Source organism: Brienomyrus brachyistius, chromosome 13, assembly GCF_023856365.1.
Source record: "Brienomyrus brachyistius isolate T26 chromosome 13, BBRACH_0.4, whole genome shotgun sequence".
NCBI classification, from domain to species: Eukaryota; Metazoa; Chordata; class Actinopteri; order Osteoglossiformes; family Mormyridae; genus Brienomyrus; species Brienomyrus brachyistius.
Genome location: NC_064545.1, coordinates 5,979,203 through 6,001,166, shown reverse-complemented (window position 1 = coordinate 6,001,166; position 21,964 = coordinate 5,979,203). Strand labels below are relative to the sequence as shown.

The following is a 21,964-nucleotide window of genomic DNA, read 5'->3' as shown; positions in this document are numbered from 1 at the left end:
AGGTTCGTTCGCTAAATTAGCCACACCCGGGTCTCCGCTGAGTTCTCCGTTTACCCCCAAGGCACTCCTGACAGGAACAAGCCGGCCCCAGGCTCTGGTGAGCCAGATGTAGCAGACCATGATCCTGACCCATCGAACAATAGACGGCTCCAAACGTTAGCAAGATGCTAATGCTACTAGTCTTCCTGCCGAATTGATCATACGGCTGCGAAGTGTGAGCCTGCGGCTGCCTTTCACTGAGCAGATTGTGGTGTCTAATCCTAGCTGTAATGACCTCACGTTCCCCCCCACAGACGGGCAGAGGTGTGTGCTGGACAAGGCCGCCTTCCGGGTAAATTGCTCAGTGTTGTCCCATGCTAATGCTAATTATTTCTTGTTGGCCTGGGGCTGCCTGTTGCAGCATTTATATAGCTGTATATAGAAACTGGCCACTTGTTTATCCTCTGTAGTCCACCCCTCCTGCATTGTTAACAGCTTATTTGCCATTGAGTCACTCACTCTTGGGAGTATTGTTGTATTTACCAACCCCACCTTCACCACTAGCTGAAATGGGCTTCAGTGGTCAGGACCAGGGGCGAAACAGACAAGCCACCATCACTGTTAATACACAGCAGGCCAGTGTCATCCATAAACTGTCCCCACCCTGTCTGAGGAATGGCGATGATGTCACACAGCACTTAGACATTAGGAACAGCATCATCTACAAATACCACAAGCTTCCGTCGAAGGCGGCTACTCCCTGTCGGCCGCTGGTTATGCAGTCATGTAATACACACTAAAAATGTAGAGTGACATTCACAACTTGGCAAGTTTAAATGTTTAACTGAAATAAAAGCTTTAGTAATCGTTCGGAAAGGTGAGAATTGGCTTTGGCCTAGTTTCCTGCTAGTGATATACAGCGTCTGTCTGCATTCATTTCCACAGATCAGGGAAGCAGAGAGGCGCTCAATTGTAAATGCTTTGACGCATCTCTGTTCAGTACTAATGCAAAGGAGGGGCGTTTTGCATTTGCAGACGTCTCTCCATCTATTATGCCGCCCCCTGCATTCCTCTCCATAGGTACCCAGCATACAGTCACATACCTCAGCTACAGCTAATTGGGGTTTAAATAGCTTCCTGGTGGATGTAACCCACAGCCGACAGCTTTGCCCCTAACTATCAGCCCGGTAATTACATCCCGCCCCCACTTCTCATGTTTAAGATACGCATCCTGGTGCTTTACGTTTCTGGCATAATAAGATGCAGTTTCAAGTGTGTTTAATTGCCAGTTGTCGTTTATCTTAAACATGCTGTGCCTTTACATTAATCAGTTATTATATGCAGGTTGGAAAACAACAGATTAAGGTAAAGAAAGACCTATTTTTCTTCTGCAATAGCTACAGTATGTATATATGTAAGACGAAACATCGAAATATCGTTTTGTTTAAAGCTCTGAACCAACGACTGGGGTTCAATTGCTGGCATTTCCTGGATGTCGCTCTTAAGATATGTGATACTCGCTTGTGATTTTATCTCCTGTGTGGGTGAAAGCTCAGTGCTCTCAGAGCCAGTGACCTCAGTGGGCCAAGGGGTGTCGTGGGTAAGGGAGGGGCCTGGAACTCAGTAATCTCAGGACTGGATCAGGGCAGAATTGTAGTAATGCACATTGAACAAGATAATTAATTAATTAATTTGCTTCAATAAATAATCCCACTGTCATGTCAATGTAATAAAATATAATGATAATATAGCAATATTATAGCAATAATTTTTGTTAGCAGTAGGCTAATATTATTAGTAAGTTAAATGGTCTGTCGCTTGCTGTTTTCTAGTTAAAAATCTTCAGTGGAGTGCTTTCCTTCCCCTTGCCTGTGCATGCAGCGCCTATCTGCCTTCTGGCCAGACTCTGACGGCAGCGTTTGGCCTGCGCATCCTCACTCTTAGTGTGTCCAGGTGGTTATTCCTATTCCGCTCGACAATACCCTCTCTCCGTCTGAGCTATATCCCCGACTGCTAATCCCAGCACTGGCGTTACATAAGGCCTCCCGATAGCCCTGCCTGCATTTGTGCCGTTTCACAAACAGAACGTCCTCCGCTTCCGCGATGGTGCCTTTTGAACACACTTCTTCATGCCAGCTGGTCTCTCACCCGTGCTATCTTTGGGTGATTATGGACGTCTCTAAGAGGAAGCGCTTAGCGACGACACGCCACTGAGGCATAATTCAGCAAAATAATACAAGATGCTAATGAGCGAGAGACTGAATAGCAATGCATGTTGTCGATAAAGGATTGATTGGGGCTGCTCCCGGCATGCCTTGCTTCAAACAGACTATTGTGTTTTTATCTATACTTGTTCTGTTATCCACATAATAACGCGCGGTCTTAATCTCTGCGCGCCAGTAGTCCCAGGGGTCCTTTCTTTGTGTTAGATCCTCTGTGAGATCCTCCTGGAGGCGTCTCTCTCCTCCAGAGAGAGGCTGCATGGTTTTTATGGTTTCTGGAAGGCAGTTATTGTTTAGAGCATTGCTAGCAGCCGTCCAGGGGGGGTAATGAAGATGTACAAGGTGCTCCGTGAGTGGCGGACAGGGCCACCTTAGGGACCTTCAGCTGGCCTCATTCTGGATACTGGTTGGAGATGAGGAGGATGGTTCCTCGGTGATCAGCATGTTGAGCATCATGGTGTGGGGTGTGAGCTGAGGCTAGGGTGACCCCCTAATCCACTACTTCAGGTTATTACAAACTGCTTTCAAACTGAAAGGCTCCTGTACTTGCTGATTTAATTTTTTCTTGTGCTTTTGCTGGTTTCTTTCCTTGACTGAAAGACTCATCCAGCTGTTTCACATTAACATTAGTGACACACGTATGATTATATAGGAGACTGACCAATCAGCACACAGCAAGAACTCATTGCTAAAGTGAAATCCCAGTATCTTTAATTGAAATAGTAGCTTACGAACCTTGTCCTAGCTCATAGTGACCCCCCTGACATAGATTAGGTGGTCACCCTAGCTGAGCCTGGAGTGTGTGGCTAGATAAAGCAGGGCCAGGCCTGTCAGTCCCTACCCTGGAGTTCCACCTGGCCACGATGACCAAAAATGAAAGCCTTCCAACACTTTGCCAGTGCTTCCAGTTTCTGGGCCTACATGCATAAGTCACTCGTACATTTCTGACAGTGAAACATCAGTGGACATTATCAATATCTCCACACACCTGTCACTGGGGGGACTAGCATTTGAGTTGAGAACCACTTTGAATGTCCTTGGAGCCACTGTAGAGGGCATGAAAACTTGTCCTGTCCCGCTCTGAACTTTGAGTGTTTGTCCTGTGCTTGTGAAGGACAGAGAGATCTGCTAGCCAGTGTCCCTGTACAGGGCTGTGGTTTGTCAGGGGATGCAGATAAAGCTGAGAAGCTCCATGGCATGAGGTGAGAGCAAGAACCCAGGATAGCTGCTCGATACTTACCCGTGAATGAAATCTTTGTCAGCAGATGGTGTGGGAATTGAGGTGGGTGGGAAGTTGTGCCACTTCGTTTCCTTTCCAGGACCTGTCTTTGGCTTTCTTCAGGGGCATTGTGCTGGAATCCTCGGTCTACACCCAACGCCAAGAAGGTGGGACACATGCGGGAGCCTGGCAATCTACCATGGGGCTGTAGATGGGAGGGGGGGGGGCATCTGGCTTGTTCCCTCGCTGCCACAGCAGGGTGTGTTTCTGCTACTGGCACCCAAACACTTTTTGTAGGGTTATGACAGGCAAGGTAGCGTGTTCTTGGGTTTCAAAGCGATGCCGAGTTTTTGGGGTCTGGGGTCCTGCCATGGAATGTCAGGCCATCACATCGCAGCGGTAATGAAGATGCCGCACGTGGCTGCCAACGGAGCTCGGCCGCCGCAGTCAGGAAGGGATTATCGCGGCATATGGTCATTCCGTGAAATTCCGATCTCCATGGCGATGGTAGCCTCTGTTCTGGAGCCGTTCAGTAATTACTTCCCAGCAGGAGCATCGTTTTCTGTGCTTGTTTTCAATAATTACTATTTAACAAGCCCTCTGACAGGTCGGCAAAAAAGTTTACGTAATTGAATTACTTTCAGAATGCCCCCATGCCTGGCTTTGGGAGGCGGAAATTGATCATGTGTGCCAAACAAAGACTTGAATGTGTTCCATTTTCGTTCAGGTCGCATGAGGACTGAGCACTCCTTGTTAAAATTAGTAATATGCTAAATATAAGCAAATAGGCCAAGAGGTTTTAGGCTGAAATCCCTGATTACCCTTTCCTGATTCAGAAACTGTACTACGGTTGGTTCACAAATTGTCACATTGCAAATATTGTGTGTCAACTTCTGAGTCTTGAATGGAAAATGCGAGTCCCCTCTCATTGACAAGATTTCCCCCGTAGTTGGCCGTTGTGTGCACCTTGAGTTCATTTATCCTGGAAACCTTTAAATAGATATAACCTTCAGTTAAACACACCTCCTGGCTAAACGCTCGCTCATAGGTGAGGGCATTCCAATGGTCTCATATCGAAACAGATGCACCGCCCACCATGAAGGAGGTGATCGCATATTTGTATGGTGACGTGAGCCCCGAAGTGCTAAATCCATCCACGCCTTGACAGTTTTTTTCCCTTCTGCTCTATTTTAAAATGCATACGCGTTTCCCCTGGAGACAGTCAGAGTAATTGTTTCAGACCCCCTTTTTTGCGAGTGCTATCGAGGTTAATTGAGAGCTGGCTTTATCCCAGAGATGTTTCTCTTGGCTGTGCCCTCGCCTTGGCTGTCTGACACCAGCCTGGATCAGCCTGAGAAGGCCATCCCAGCCCAGCTGCACAAACTTATACAGAGAAAGGTGCGGAGTCTATGGCTCCTGGGCTTTTTAATTAATTTTTTTTTTTTAAACAACGAAAGCGGATCAGTGGAAAATGCCATGTTCGAGGGAAGCAACAGTAGTTGTCTGCGGGGATTTAAGCTCACAACCCTGAGTCTAAGTCCCGCCTTCCCGCTGCTGCTGCTGTAGGTGATGGGGCTTCCAGGAAGCCAGCAGATGGTGGCTAACAGCAGGTATATGGTGTTGGAGGTTGGGGGGGGGGTTTAGGGGGTGTGTCCATGGCACTGCACCCGGAATTGTTACGAGGATCTTGCCCTCTGTTCTCCAAGGAGAAACATCAAGGCAGAGAAGCCATAATGTATCGGTATTAATATTGATATTTGTTAAAAATCAAGAAATCGACATCGGTCCGATGCGTCAGTGTTGGCCAATATTGCTGATGTATAAACTTTATCGATATTTGAAGTTAGCAGCACCAGAGCTAAAGATTCAACTGCTAAAATGCTAGAGATGATACCATTTGATGATCCGCCCAGTGTCACTAGATCGTTAAGAGGATTTCGTGCTTTATCACAGGAGGGAAGATCCAGCTGTGGCCTTGAATGCAGTTTTCTTGGGTCCCGCGCTTTTTTCAGGACGGTCATAGGACCCGCAGTGTTGAGGCTGGCCGTGCCGGCTGTGAGAAGATCTGTGTAAACAGGTGTCCCCCGTGCGTCATTGGCCGGACTTCAACGCTCACTGTTTGAGCGTTATTTAGCAAGTCCGTGCGGTCCGGTTGGCAGCATTATAATGTTGTTCGCAGTGAGGGAGAGATGAACTGCTGTTGAACGCGTGTGGGTGTGCGTAATTTATAGATGGGTTTTTAAGATGCCGAGCTGTGCTCCAGTTTCCATGCGACATCCAGGCACAGGAGTTGCATCAACTGATCTTAAATGCTGCCAAAGCCAAACATGGACGTTTAAAACAGCTCATTGTATCTGATGATCCATTAGTCTTCTGCACCCCTCCCTCTTCTGATCATTCTCCCCGTGACACCTATGTGCCCATTAAGTGAATTCCTTGACAAGTAGTTCAGAAGTAATTTAATGCAGGCACGAGAGCCCAGGAATGCAGTCTTAATTAACACTGAGAAGCAACAGAGTGTTGTGTAACATTTGTGCAGCCCCAGTGCACTCTGGGAATGGCAGACTGTTACCGGGACAACACAGAGAGTGCAGCCGCGAGTTTGTGTAACCGTTTGATCCCAGTTTACTTTGCTTTCTTGATTGTTCACAGATGTTTTGTCATTTTGTTTAAGCGCGTTGAGATTAAGGTTGATAGGATATAAGTAATGTTTTGCTTCCTAGGTTAGGTGTTTATTTTTAGTCCCTGTCTGCTATTATGATCTTCACGCTATGTTTCACTGCTTCCTTATCTCCACCTCTTAGCAGCCCGGCCCCAGTTGTCTCTAGCTGTTATCGAGCAGAGGTATGGTAAGGCTTCCCATGTGAGGACTCCTATTGTGTTTGAGCGATTTCTATCACCCTTGGGGTCAAGTGTAGCTGTGGGCATCTGGGCCGTTCAAGGGTGACTGGATAAGGCTGAATTTTGCTCACGTGTCACGAATCTCTCACCCAGTGCTGGGTCTCGCCTTATAAATTAGAGAATCTGAAAGGCTACTTTTCCTCAGCTCACACAGGGCTAATTAATGAGTCACATGGTGTAGCATCCAGAATGCTTAGAAGCCTGTAAGCCTCGACAGCACATCCGCCCACACACCAGATGCTCAGGGTTCAGCCCCCGCACCACCATGTCTCCACCATTGCTGCTTTTCGGAGGGGGGTATAGAGGCTGGGCCCTGGTTACGTCTGTCCGTGCCTCATCTACAGTACCCCAGGTACACCCAGGGGTGAAGCGTTTTGTTTGTGGGTGAGGTAGGTGCCAAACCACACCGGGTCAGGCTACCTTCTGTACAGAATGGGTAAGATCCAGAGGGATTTTAGAACTCCCCAGGAGTGTGATGGTACGTTTTAGCCGCTCAGTCAATGTTTGTGGACGAATTAGGTTTCATCCATACAGCTACAGGTTGGTACTGACACCCTGAAGTAGCTTGGTCATTCTTCCTTGGTCTCCATTAAGGATTAAACAGCAGCTAGGTTTTCTCCTGTTGTTTTTTGCCCATGAATTATTTGCTGGTAGTCCTGGTGAAGAAAGTAAATTTGATTATTGATGATATTCCTGCAGTCATGGTTGCACAGCCACTTGTGCTTGTGGCCACTGCCCTCATACGTTCAGTGTGGTTTGTGTGGCTCCCTTCTGCATGCAGTTTTGGTCCTGCCCATTATCTGGGTACGAACATCTTCATTATGATGGTGGAAGAGAGCCGAGGAATACTTTGCTGAAGTCCCTCATCCCGGGATGCCAGGGGGGAAAGTGGCGGTCACCCATGGTGGATTCCTGTGCATTACTGTGGTCAAAATTATGGGGGGGAATGCAATATTGCTGACGTAGCTGATCGGCTCAGGTGACTTGGAAAGGGTCAATGCTATTCGCCCGACTGTAGCCAAGCAGCAATCATGAAACCGATCTTCTGTGTCAGAATTTGCTGATGATGGATATTTTCTTGTCCAGGACCGTGGTGCAGCATGTACACAAAACAGGCATTTTATTGCAGTGTGTACAGTGCAGTAAATGCATGCAGTATAAATGCAACTAAATTTGATGCATAAATAAAATCTAGAGTGGACTGTCATTGGTGATGCAATATAAAAAATAAATATCTAGCAGCATATATTTCAATGTATGTAAACGTGAGGTTCAGTAAAGTGGATTGTGCAAATGGTGGGGGAGGCGGCGAGGTGACGCCCTGGCCGGTGGGGATGCTGTAGGGTCTGGTGGAGCTGCTCTGCAGGCTGTGGTACCACTTTCCAGGTGGGAGGGGCGCTCTGTTGGCTCAGTTGATGCAACGTTTGTGGTGTGTGTCCTAAACAAAGAAGGGACAGAGGCCCTGGAGATGTTTAAAGCCATCAGCACTGTCCGCCGTTAGAGGCCAGCAGCCTGAGATGGCATGAAGCACCCCCATAGAGCATAATCAGGATTGGGGGGGGCGGCTGATTAAGATGGAGTACAGGATGGAGTGGGCTTTTTGTTACAGCTGCCATGTTCTAGGAGGGTTCGCTGTGCACTCTGCTGACGTGTAACTGAATATCCTAATATTTAACAGCATATTAACTTATTTGGTAGCCTTTGTTTTTGACCGTCAATAAAGGCCTTTTTCTGAAACACTTTCACAGGAATCCCTCTTAAATTACCCAGAGCGTCATGGACGGTTGGTAGGCCTGGAAAGTACGGCTGATAATTGCTTTAGTGTGTTGATTATTAGTAGCTAAAATAAGATACTGGGATAGAGTTTTATTGCTCTAGAGTAGCCCCGCCCCCACCCATGTGTGGTTCGGATCCTCTTGCACCCCACTACACAAGAACATAAGAAATTTACAAAGCAGAGAGCAGAGGAGGCCATTCGGCCCAATACGTTTGTTTGGGGAGAAGCCAACTAACAGCTCAGAGTTGTTAAAATCTTATCTAACTCTGATTTAAAGGAACCCAAGGTTTTAGCTTGCGCTACACTAACGGAGACTATTCCATACTACATACTACACGCTTTGTAAGGAAGTGCTTTATCAAATCCAATTTAAAATGTTCTCCTGCTAATTTCCACCTATTGCCCAAGGCAATATTGAAGTAACTATTTGGTTGAACAGCACCCAGACCTGTTAGAATCTTGTATACCTGGATCATGTCCCCCCTTAGTCTCCTTTACTCGAGGCTAAACAGATTCAGCTCAGCTAACCTCTCCTCATAAGACATTCCTCTAAGACCTGGAATCATTCTTGTAGCCCTATGCTGGACCCTTTCTTAGGCAGCAATATCCTTCTTAAGGTATGGTGACCAAACCTGCACATAATATTCTAGGTGGGATCTTACCAAGGAATTATGTAATCGTAGCATCACCTCCCTTGACTTACATCTCTAGGTGTGTGGAGTTTAACCCAACATCCTGCATAACAACTCTGCAGGAAAGGCTGTCATAGCTTTCTTCTGTAGGGCGGCGTTAACGTCTCTCCTAACAGCTTATTGACGCTGCTGACGCACCCAGTCACTCTGGGTAAGAGCTCTCTGCTGGGTGCCTTGATTGCAGTAACTCTGCCTGTATGGTGCCATTTAAGGCTTCCCCTCAGGCAGACCTGTCAGTCAGCTGACTTGAGCGAACAAAATCCAGAATTCAGTCTTTTATTTGATCTCATCTAGTTAGGTGTCTGGTGTCACGCTGACCTAGTTATGTGTTTGCGTCTGTATCAGTCAAGTTAACAGTCTGTTAATTTGGATCTTTTGTTTTTCATTATGGATTATAGCTCGGTTATTTGTTCGAGTAGGTTAAGAATTTTGGCTGGTTTGGTATGTCTGTATCTGTGGGGCATCATCATTTCTGGAATTGACTCAAGATGAACTCCTAAGTCTGGATGACACAGTGTTTGTGTTTCAGTCTCAGTGTTGCTGATTGTTGCCGTTGCATTTTTTTTTTAAATGCTAAAAACTGCAGCACGATTGCTGCATCAGCAGAATGTGATCTTGGCTGAGGAGTTGCCCCCCCACCCCCCACGTGCCTTAGTGCGGCCAAATGGGTCAGAACAGCAAGGTCGCCCTGCCGTGTCTCTGCGCAGCCTTTGCGAATGTGTCCCATCCCTTTTTTTAGAGACACCTGGACACGCCCAGACATGCCTGGTGGGACAGCGATTTGTGATGATGTCAGTCAGGGGCGGTCACTGATGATGTCATTTGGCGCCAGTACCAGTTTTTACGCCAGTGGAAAACCGACACAAAAGAAGTACCATACTTTTGGCACTTGGAATTACTGAAAGTACCAAAAGTACGGTACCTGGTGTGCTGGGCCCCCGTTAGCGCGTCAGAGCCTGTCAACATCGTGCGGAACGAGTGGCATAAATGATCGATGAATTTCTCTTTCAGCCTCGCTCGATCTTGTGTGTAAAGTGCCATTTTCTATGTTGGAAACAAATCCTGCTGTTAGACCTGAGCTGATTAAAGTGCTAAAGCCTGTCCTTTGTCATCATGCTGTGTCCCATGTTCTGACTTATTCTAGTCTGACTTTCGACATGCATGACGTCGTCGCCACAGTGGAAAACGGTTTCATGTGGGGTATAACCCATTTGCTCTGAGAGTCTGACTTTTACCACTGCATGCGATCACTGGGATGCCTGTATTAAAGGGATGAAAAATTAGGTCTCCAGTGAAGGTCACTGTCATTTTCGATGCGTGGAAGGCATCAGTGGAGATGTGCTGACATTGGCGATACCGGGCGCTATTGGCAGTTCTCTTCTCTCTGTCTGACTGGGCGATCAGCTGAACTTTAAACTGCATGTCCAAAGAAAAATACTGCCAGGGGTTCTGACCTCATTCAGCTGCAAGCAACTCCATCGTGACTGAGATAGTGTGGTATTTTCTACCCCATCTGGATTTGACTCTATCCCATCTGGCTCCCTCCTTGCCTACAGGCGCTCACCGATCTTGGCCTCCAGCCAGCGTTTAAAATAGGAAGCTGATAAGACGGGAGTCTGGTCCTTCAAGTTCTGATGACATTTATAACTCTGAAGTTTATTTTGGCCAATAAAGACTTGCTGGTGTCCTTGGTGTTCTCAGTCACCTCTTCTTTTAGATATTGGCGCCATTGAGCAGCAGGTTCAGCCTGTGTTCTAGAAGCTTCTCTCAAGAACTTGAATGGCCAGAGCTGGGGCTGACGTCAGTGTCAGGCAGCAAAAAATCCCCCTTTCTTGTCTTTAGATGGTGTCAGAACACCTTTAGAGCCGATTACTAGGTGCTAGAGTGCTTCTCCTGAAGCATGGGGGAGGGGAGGGGGGTCTAGGACAGTCTGCATTATATAGCTGGGTATTTTGACTTAATCCCTCTGCTCAAGACTGAGATGAATTTTTGTTGTTCAGAATTAACTTTCTCTAGCAGTGTTTCCCAACCCGGTCCTTGTGGTCCCGCAGACGGTCCACGTTTTTGCTCCCTCCCAGCTCCCTGGTGGACAGTCCACAGTTTTGCTAGGAGCTTGGAGGGAGCCAAAACATGGACCGTCTGCGGGACCACAAGGACCGGGTTGGGAAAAACTGCTCAGTAGGATTAAAGTCCAGCTTCCCCATCACATGTGGGTGGTCTTCTCTTTAATGGTGTTCTCGTCATTAGCTATACTTTTTTTTATTTGTTTATTTTCTCCGGGAATGGTTTGGTCTTTTTACTCCACAATGACTTTTTTGGAGGGTTATATAGAAATCATTGATCTGTGAAAAGTGCATTTTTTCATTCTTGAGAAATTCCCTAAGGAGACCAATTCCCTGTCTCTGCCCCCCCCCCCCCCCCACCAAGGACAGCACAGTGCTTTAAAATGCTAATTCAAACAAATAATGACCTACTGGAATTAGAACTGATAAACTTCTGGGTAGTGAGGGGCAGTTTCAGCTGTCTCTGTTTCTGACACTTTAACTATTTGTGTAATTACTAACATTTCAATCAGTCAGGCTTTGTGAGATACTGTTGACCACAGACAACAGAACTGATGTATTCAGTTCTAATACTGATTCTGTTTTATCTCCACCCCTCCCTTACCCATCCCCCCCCCCCTTTTTATTTCTGCCTTCAGCCATAACCAGAGGACCACAACTTTCCGGCATCCTGTGACTGGCCAGTTTTCTTCTGAGAACGGTGATTTCAGCATCAGAGAGCAGTAAGTCTCCTGCCTCCCGACTGTCTTATAAAGAGCGTCTTTCGGAGCTGACGTTGTCGGAGGAAGCTCTTAAGGGACAGATCATGATGTGAATAATGCTGGTCTGGTGTTAAGAGATGCCAAGGCAGGACATTGTGGTAATAAAAATGACCTTATTGCTTTTAAGGGATTTGATCATGATTTCCTATGATTGAATCGATTATGCGTCCAATGCCAGAGGTGCGTAATGTTTTAAAGTCCCCAGAAGGGAAAGGATATGGACAGTTATTGGTAGTGCCTATGAGAATTTTAATTTTTTGGAGTGATGGAAATGTCCCTTTCTTTAAGGTGTGGGGTATGTTTTGAGGTGAAATTTGATAGCCAGTGACAGGCATGGGGAGGGGCAGTGAAAGCTGTAAACGACACTCTGTTGCCCACATTTCTGGCCACCCAGGGTCGGGGTTTGAGTTACTGCAGGAGCCCCTGACCTCAGCCCCCTTTCTGTCGGCGAGCACCTCAGAGCGGAACAGCCTGGCCGTCTCACAAAGCTCCAGTCGTCGTTCCCTATTTTCTGCTCTGTATAACTAGGCCATCTGCCCCAGGACTGCTGTGCTGGTTTTACCTCTGTGCCTGGGTGACATTCTCTGATGGATATTGTCTGGACCATTTGGGTGCTCTAATATCTGCAGGTATTCACCCTCCAGCTTCTGCTGTCCTGGACCGAAGTCCTTTCAAGCTCAAAGCAGAGCCTGGAAGAAACTGTGGGCATCCAGCAGCCCCCCCACTGGAATTAAACTTCCACAAATCATCCTTTGACTTGTATAAGAGGCACTTATTCTGCTAGCTGGTGAATGTCAGACAAAGGATGAGCAAGCATTCAGATTAATTACAAAGGTTAATCTAGTAGATAGAAACATCAATCTGGACTGTTGGAATTTTTAATTACGTTTTTAATTTTGTGTAATATGAAAATATTATATAAATATCTTATCATAGTGGTTTTCTGGAATCTAAATATTCAATACATTACAAATATGAAGTGGCCGCTTTTAAATCCAATGTCATAATGTCCCATCAGTCCCAATGCTCACAGGCAGGCGACAGGCAGCTAAATATTTCTGCCAGGTCCTGATGGATGCTGCTCATTCACAGCTTTGACACAATCGAGGCCAATTTGGCTGCAGCTGTCCACATGGGCCTTGGCCTCCAGGGGGCAGTATCCCAGTCCTTCCTCTCTCTGCCCCAATGACCAGCATAAAAAGTGCAGAACCATCATCAGAAAGACACTTAGGCTTGCAGTTAGCTTTTTATCATAATGATAGCAGTGATTCACGGGCCACTCGAGATCCACATGGCAATTCCCCAGCCCATTGCTTTCGGGGGTGGGTGGGGGTGGCTTTCTTAAAGGGCGGACAGTTCTGCAGTTTGGGGGTCATAGCAGCTGAAGTATCTGGTCTTACCGGCCTTCTCCGCTTTCTGCTGCCTGTTTTCACATGCTATATATTGCATCTGACCTGCTACCTCCACCTCCTCTGGATCCCCCCCTGACACCTGCGTCCCCCAGACCACTTCACTATCGTATCTGATGGAATGTGATGTCTGCCTGGAGTGGATGAAGCAATGCTTCAATGCTGCTTGCTATTGCCCCCATAAAACCCCCATAAAATCCCATTTTAGAACACTCAGTTGAGATGAATCAAGTACAACATAGTTTGGGGGGGCAAACTAATGGACAAAAATTAAATTGGAATGTATTAATTTTGGGGCGGCATGGTCGTGCAGTGGTTAGCACTGTTGCCTCACACCTTTGGGACCCGGGTTCGAGTCTCTGCCTCGGTCATATGTGTGTGGAGTTTGCATGTTCTCCCCATGTCGTCGTGGGGTTTCCTCCGGGTACTCCGGTTTCCCCCCACAGTCCAAAAACATGCTGAGGCTAATTGGTGTTGCTAAATTGCCTGTAAGTGTGCATATGTGAGTGAATGGTGTGTGAGTGTGCCCTGCAATGGGCTGGCCCCCCATCCTGGGTTGTTCCCTGCCTCGTGCCCATTGCTTCCGGGATAGGCTCCAGACCCCCCTCGACCCAGTAGGATAAGCGGTTTGGAAAATGGATGGATGGATGGATGGGTGTATTAATTTTCCCTCAAAGCTATGTCTTAAATTAGATTTTTTGTTTACCTCATATTTATTCTCTGTATACCTGGAAATATAAGAGCAAAAATGGGAATTGTGATGTGTGAATATGATTTTTCCGCATCCTGTCTAGTGGTGATGATTCAGTGCTCAGAGAAAGTCATGTGACTTGCTAAATCCAGTAAAAATGTTGCAGAGTCATTGGTTTTCTCACAAGAATCATTACTTCATTCGTTTACAAATGTATACATCACATTAGAAACAACTGGAAGTTTTAAAGTAAAACATTAATTTCAAGTGCTACTAAATTTAAAGCCAAATTATAGTTCTAAAAGAGCTGTTGAGTTAAAAGGTTCGTTGACAAGCATCATTTGAGTACTTGTTAATCAGTAACACCTTAAAACCAAACATTTGTGTTTAGTATCGCTTTGGGAGCCAATGATTACAATTGCGATTAACAGCAAAATGCCAAGAAAAGGACTGAATGAGTCAGTCAAAAAATATTTGTTGACACTTAATAAAAAGAAAATGTCTACAGGGAAGATGTGTACAGATATGTCAAGCATTGCTTGTCGATGAACTTTTGTTATGAAATTAGTAAATTTGCAACATTGTTATGGACTTTAGCAAGTGTTCCAAGACTTCCTGTGATCGCTGTGTGTGGGAGTTTGTAGGTGGGTAATGCAGGAAGATGCAGGGTCCACTCCCTGAATGTCAGCTGCCTGCTGCTGCTACTTGCAGGCATTCCTGCGCATTTCAGAGCTTCTCGGAAAGCTGGGCGGTTCTGTTTTCTGCTCCCTGGCCTGGTTAGCGAAAATGAGGCAAGCGCTGAGGCTGAGCATTTCTACCCCTCGCAGGAGACAATAAGCGCCCTGACATGCCATCGGGACCGAATCCTGCGGACGATTTGGGCAGCATCCCTGAAGTGTCCGCCGAGTACAGGCACTTAGAAAGCCAACTGGAATCCTTTTGAACAGAAATCAAGGCAGTCGATGTGGATCAGAGGAAGCCTAACCATCCTGAAACACATTTATTTAATCCCCCTTTCCTGCATACAGTACCTATTAAAAGGAATCTTTTGCCCGCTAGATGAAAGGGATTATACCGCAAAAGCGCAGCATTTGCAGTCCGATGAAACCGCTTCAACACACTTCAGAAAACGCCGTCCTTTGAAGCTTCTCACTGGGTCGATGAACTGATAATCTACATTGGCAAGAATTATTGGTCGCGTTTGAGAACGGCGCGTTACATCCCTGTATCCACTGGAAACTCCTTTTTAGGATAGGTAGGCAACCTAGCGAGTGTTTTGTACACACGCAGATATTTAGCGATGTTGTTTAAATACAGGATACCTGCTGCATTTATGGGGTGGCAAAACATTCGTAATCTGAAGCCGTGTGGAATGGGGCCAGTAAACACACTGTGTCTGATCTTTAACATGTCCTTATCGGCCTCTTTTAGAGCTCTGGTTCCCAAAAGTCTGCTTGAGTAGTCAAAAGTATCCCGTATATTTCCACACCTGGTTCAGCTAGTCTTAGTTTGTAAGTTAAACCTGATTTGCAGATGTTGACATGGAATGAATGCTTGGAACAACTAGGGGTGATCAAAGATAGGTTTGGGGAAAACCGATGTAGAGCATGGGGGCGGCATGGTGGTGCAGTGGTTAGCACTGTTGCCTCACACATCTGGGACTCGGGTTCGAGTCTCTGCCTGGGTCATGTGTGTGGAGTTTGCATGTTCTCCCCATGTCGTCGTGGGGTTTCCTCCGGGTACTCCGGTTTCCCCCCCACAGTCCAAAAACATGCTGAGGCTAATTGGAGTTGCTAAATTGCCCGTAGGTGTGCATGCGTGAGTGAATGGTGTGTGAGTGTGCCCTGCGATGGGCTGGCCCCCATCCTAGGTTGTTCCCTGGGTTGATTCCGGGATAGGCTCCAGACCCCCCGTGACCCAGTAGGATAAGCAGTTTGGAAAATGGATGGATGGATGGATGTAGAGCATCATTCTCACTGTAGAAGAACAGGCTAGGAGATGGAAGGCATGTAGATGTGTCTTCAAGCTTTTGGGGAGTTCTGGAGCGGTGGTGTGGGGGCGATGCATGCTGGGAGGATGTGCTCATTTCTCTCAGGTGAGGTAATAGGCCTACTGAACTGTATCTGTCCTGCCTGACAGGTTGCTTCCCTTGCACTTGTGGGAGCATCTCCTGGGTGCTCCTCAAAGGAGCCCCATAAAAAGTAATTTATGAAAGAAGAGAAAATCCTTCACAGTGATGAGATTCACTGAAAAATGCTGGATTTGATTCCAGCTGTAAAGCTCTGCCAGATGATTGGCTTTCTTCCTCTTTCCACAGGAAACTATTTCTGATGATTGCAGCCCTATTGTTTTGGCGGCTCTTTTTACTTATGCTGCCCCAGGGCCTCTCCAAATACCTCCCAACTAAACAAATGAAACCCTGCCGGAGAAAAACAGCTATTTATAAACCAAAACCTCTGGAGTAGTACCACATTCAGAGGACAACAGTTCATGTTCTGGTCAAACTGCTTCATTACATGGTCAGCAAGTCGCACCTAAAGGGGTTGGTTTCTTCAGAGGCTGTGTCAGCTGAATATTGAAGTTTGTACCTGTGGATGCGCTTGGTTATGGGCAGGTGTGCTTGTTGAACCTGGTTTTGCTTTGAGTTGAGTAGAAGTGAAAAGCTATTTTCTGTGTCGCTAAAGTACTGAGGTCACATGACTACTGAAGCGGTCCGAAATGAGACAGCTGGTCCCCTCACTCATTGTATATGGTCCGTACTGAGAGTCACAGAAGCAGAGCGGAGCTGGAAAGCAGTGAACTTTTATACAGTAATCTGCCTTCGTTTCCACGTTGTTGTTTTTTTTTTCACAATTCCATGCTGAGGCGATGTGTGCCCCCCCCCCCCACTAGTTTCAACCTGCCCTCCATGGTGGAAGGAAATGGCGGACAGACGTCAGCAATGATCTAAGAAGATGGGCTGAATGTTCCCAGTTAGGGACGCTGATTCATCTGCCACGTCGCTGCACTGGTGTTTAGCTTAGGCGACGCCTCCGTAGAGTTATTTCGTAGAGCAGTTTCACACGCTGTTACAAAACTGTACCACAAAAACATTCCACTCATGTTTTCCTGTATTTAGGGGTCGTTGCCCTGTTGGAAAAGGTTACCCTTGTTATCCTTGTTACAGGTAATTGGTTGATCATTGCATTCAAATCAGTTTATTAAAATCATTTAACTGTCTTTTAAAAGCTTATATGTTGTAAAAAGAATACTTGATCATGTCCAATACGGTGGCTCAGCACCGTAGCTTTAAACCTCCAGGGTTGTGGGTTCGATTCTAGCCTTACTGTTGTGTGGTGCGTTTGCGGGTTCTCCTTGATGGGATTGCATATGAGAGAGTGCAGGTTAGGGTGACCTGTGGCGGGCCTGTCTGTAGTGCTGTCTGTGAGTGTGCTCTGGGATCGACAGCCATTCTCAGTGTAGCCATGTATTGGCTGCACGGTTATGAGAAATGACCTTTCTGGTCCATGCCGTAACTCAAAATGAACACCAGCAAAGAGCTAATGTCCATACACTGCTAAGTGCATGAGCAGTGAACTCCAGGTGTACTATGCAGTTTCTGTTTGTTGAATTCTAAAACACTTTGGTGCACAATGACTTCTCCATGGGAGTTAGTCTGCTGTTGGTTGCCCACACAGCATTTCTCTAGGCGTGGTTGCTGTCTTGCAGCTCCACCTGAGTTTCTCCACAGGTCTGTGTAGAAATAATTTTTCCTTTGACAACATGTAGTAAATCACACTTCCTTTTGACTGGAAGCCAAGGATGACTCTCGAATCGGATCCTTCATGGGAGCTGGTATCTGGTTAAAACATGGCAGTTGAACTCCTGAATGGCGATGAAGCAGGATTCGGTCACGGCGGCCTAGTGGATCCAGACATGCGGATGTAGCTTCGGTCGTGATGAGTGTGCTCAACGAACCTCATGAAGGGTCAACTCCCATAAGGTGCTAGCCGGTCTCACTCCTCCTTTGCCCCTGTTGCCCCAAAGCTGGAGCTGGTGGGGTAACTAGCTGGCACCATGGCTAGATGCCACCCATCGCTGACTCTGGGCTTACCGGCATTCGTTCGCGCCAACCCCTCTGGGCAGGCAGTGCCTCCCTTACACCCGGCGTAGCCCTGGCCTGGGGCTCTGGATCTGCGTCTCCCGTGTGAATAGCCTCTGTCTGTAATACTGGCTGTAAGCACACGTGCTTCCTACAGATTGTATTGTGTGTCTATGGGTGGCTCATGTCAAACCACAAAAGGCCATATGCAGATTACCAAGCCGCTATTCATATAGAGAGGTTCCAGTCTGTGAGGCGTCGATGTTAGGCAGTCAGAGAGAATTTATCATTTTATGGACTGAGTAGAGAGCAGAGCTCAAAGCCTTCTGGTAAGTGAGGAACCTCTCACTTGAAATGTGGCTGTGCTGTCCATCCCCCCCCCCCCCCATTTCAGTGACCATGACCTTTCAATGGTTAGAGATGGAGAGCACTAGCCTCGCATGACCTTCAGAAGGTTCCAGATATTCTTCTGATTCTCCGCCTACTATGTGACAGTCCAGGGCTCCACATGGATCGGGGGGCTCTTTGGCATTTAATTAACGGAAATTAACAGCCTGCCACATTTCAGGGGTGCCGCTGTAAAGCAGTGCATTTGCTGCCCTTCACAGTTCCACTGTACGACACTCAAAGGGACATGGGTGTAGAGCCCTGTGTAAATTAAGCTTTCCCTGGAGTACAATGTGCAGCAAAAACGAGGCCTACCCTCCCACTGCTGTGTCCCACCGCTGGAGATAAGAGTCAATGTCAAGTAGAAATACAGTAGTGATTCAGAGGGCAATGCTCTCTTACCACATTTCTCAGCCATCATTTAGGATCCTTCGCAGGAATAGTGGCTGTCTTTGCCTTTTGGTGGCTAAAGTGGCTCCTCCGCATGTGTGTGTGTACAGTGAGGAGCCAGTTTGAGTTTCTCCCCTGCGTTCCCCGGGGGGGCTGGAGAGTCTGTTAGCTCTTTCACCCACTGCTCTGCAGGATGCTCTGAGGTGACAGTGCCTTTGTTCAGTTGGTCTTGCAAGACCTGTTACATTGTCAGCCTCCCGCCTCCCTTTGGACAGTCCACTGACACCCACGCATGTTTTCATAGCACCTGCCAGCGTGTCACTGCTAGAGAAACGACCGCCTGTCGTGACCTGTCGCCGTTCCTGGGTAACCTTCTTTTTATAGGGGCAGTTTCAGCGATCTTACTCTCACTTGGCTGAGTGGAATGAAGATGTGGATCAATGTATTGATTGACTGGATTGATTCATTGCACTGTTTGATCTCCTGTGATTAAAATTAGGCTTAGATGGCATCTAATCTGATACTGTCATACCGACCAGGCATTAAACCGTGGTATACAGACGCTTCCCAGGTCAGATTGGCCCGTGTTACGATATTTTGACTTTATGATGGGTAAATGTTTTGCACTTTAAGTACATTATTCAAATTGAGATATTACACTGTATAGAAACACCAGTTAAATTAGGCTTTGTGTTAATGATTTTGCCCCAACTAGGTAATGTAATTATTCTTAGCATGTTTAAGGTAGGTTAGGCTGTGGTGTTTGTTAGGTTTATCGGAACGTAACACGGGCAGCATCTGTATGATGTTTCGACGATATGTTACAAAAGCAATGCTACCCAAGATACTGTGGTATACCATGTTGTATGCTTTGTCTAATTTGTTGGGTGTTATGATGGCTGGTCCACCTCCTCTCAGATGGTCTCATTGTGTAATTTGGTTTTCTTCTCATGCATTTTGGGTAACTGGTGTATTTAAATTGCCCATAGTATATGTATGAACTGGCCTCCCATTCAGGGTGTTCCCCAGCCTGGTTCCCTGTACTGTCTGGTATAAACCCCAGGGTCCCGGTGGCCTTGACCAGGATAAAAGGTTAGCAGACAGAGTGAAAGATGTTTTTTTTTTTTTTTGTCCCTGGGTTGGTTTCAGAAATCTGTCACAGAAAGTATCTTCAGCTATCAGGGCTCCTCACTGTCTCCCATAACCGCTCGCTGCCCTCTGCAGGTCAAACCCCCGCATGTCTATGCCGCATCCCAGCCAGCGGCCCTCCAGCATGGTCAGCGAGTCTTCTGCAGCTGTCACCTCTTCCGTGACGGACGCCGTCTCCGGACCTAAGGTGAGGATGCTGCTTACTGGAGACATGCCCCAAGAAGGTGCTGTTGAGATTTAATACACTGGCATCCTGCCTCTCCCCATTTAAGGTCAAATCCTTGTAAGAGGGACCTGTAAAGCATCTACTACTCAATGAAATCTGAGTTGTTTTGCCTTCCCCCCGGGTAATGGAGAGTAATTAATGTTCCCCTTGACAAAGCAGATTTTCAGGCTGATAAACACGTTTATTAATGGCAGTTGGGTTTTGCTCCCAATACTATGTACTGCCAGCCAGCTGCTATTTGCAGGCTGATTTGAAGGGCTGATCAATCACCATGGGCTTTAATGGGTGGATGGGCTCATGAATGTAGGCCGAGTCCATAGAGAGCCAATTAAAACCCCAGATCATGGTGGGGGTGGGGAATAGATTCAATTAAACTGCTCCTACAGAGGTCAAGAGTGGGGCTGTGTAGATGCAGGCGTGCACTGGGTTTAACCACAGCAAGACCTCCGGAAATCGATCAGCTGCATGGACGCAGATGAGCAGGTTTCCATTAAAGCATTGGCAGCTCTCTCAGAAGTATGCAGTGTCTCTCTCATTTTGAAAAGTGACCCTTTTCCTATGTTCTTCTGTTCCTCTGAGCAGCTGACCATGAGCTTGCAGTCTCCATTGTCTGTGTGTTACTTGACTGATCCCAGACCTTTCTGGGACAGTAGTTTAGGACTGTTAGTTAACATTAACACGCACTGCATTGTGTTTTTGGGAGTTTTGATGTTCTGAGGGCCGAAACAAAAACGATTGGTTCAGAAAGATAACCAATCAGATTGTAGAGGAAGTGGGCCCAAGTAACTGGAGGAGGCGGGACCAAGACATCTGAGTGGTTGGTCCTGCTTCGTCTAGTTGCTTGAACTCACTTCTTCTACAATCTGATTGGCTATCTGTCTGAACCAGTAAAACTCCTGCATTGCAGGGATACCTTATGTCCATCATATCAATAGATGACTCTATATAAACAAGACACATACACAAAACTCTATACGTAAGAAAATACAGGGTCAGTGATTTGTTACCATTAGGGGCTCTAATGTCACACCAGCTCCTCAGCATCCAGATGAGTAATATTCTTGTACGCATGTTATGCTGCACAGCCGCAAGGAGTCAGGGTGTTAATCATACTCTCACTTTGTGATATATATTTGAAGCTTAAGGGGCCATTTTTCAAACAGCGTCGCAAAGGAAGCATCTTTACAACCGTTTTTCGCTCTTGAATGAGAGCCTGTCCCCAGAAGGGACGTTTCACCCTGGCCCGATGGTATATAAAACCACGTGATTTCGTAAAGCCTCCTCTGTGTCCCGGCAGTCACGATGGAGCGTGGCTCTCTCATTTTCCCGTCCGATTTACAATCTGTAGCGGACCCGGTTCTTCCACACCGAGGACCTTAATTGTGGCCTGACACCACCGGCTCTGTTTCTGATGCCGCCTGGTGCCCTCGCAAAATCATGACTGACAGATGGATTCCCGAGCGAATCGACCATTTAGCAGACTGTATGGGTATGTCGCCCTCCAAGGCTCGCATTTCCTTGACATGTTTGGATGGTTCCAGTGGCTCATACTGACCCAGACTTGGAGAAATCGCAGCTGTTTCGGATGCAGTGGTTTCACCCCAAAATGGAGACCTGCGTCACAGCCTCTTTTTTGTTTCCTTTGTTTTTGTTATTATTGTCTGCTACAAAGAACCACAATGAGTGGGGTGTGTCACTGGACAAGCCTCTCGTCATTTACTAGCTCTCTGTTCTGTGTATTTAGTAATTAAATTCACTCCGGCCTGTAATTTCAGTTTCCTGTTTGCTAGCATGATTTCGTTAATTTGCTCAAGAATTAGTGCTGGGTTTCTCATGTTTAAATAAAGCCAGCGCCGTCAGGATAAACCCTGCATCAGATGGGGATTACTGCTCTCGCTGGGAAAGTGCGGGAGGCGTGGAAACGGCCCAGACGCACAGCGGCGTGCCACTCATGCCCGTTGGTGACGCTGGTGCCCATTTTGGCTACATTTGCGTGCTCGGTGCTAATGGAGGCCTG

At 46.9% G+C, this 21,964-nt stretch overlaps 1 protein-coding gene across 4 annotated transcripts in view; it reads left to right on the top strand.

Annotated features, from left to right (window-relative positions):
• plekha7a (pleckstrin homology domain containing, family A member 7a) overlaps window positions 1–21,964 on the top strand; it is an 88,161-nt gene that overhangs the window by 37,370 nt on the left and 28,827 nt on the right. For all 4 annotated transcript variants that reach the window (XM_048971974.1, XM_048971976.1, XM_048971977.1 and 1 more), the window contains 2 exons: window positions 11,492–11,575; window positions 19,797–19,908. In XM_048971974.1, coding sequence (XP_048827931.1) covers window positions 11,492–11,575; window positions 19,797–19,908 — 196 coding nt within the window. The remainder of the gene's footprint in view (window positions 1–11,491; window positions 11,576–19,796; window positions 19,909–21,964) is intronic.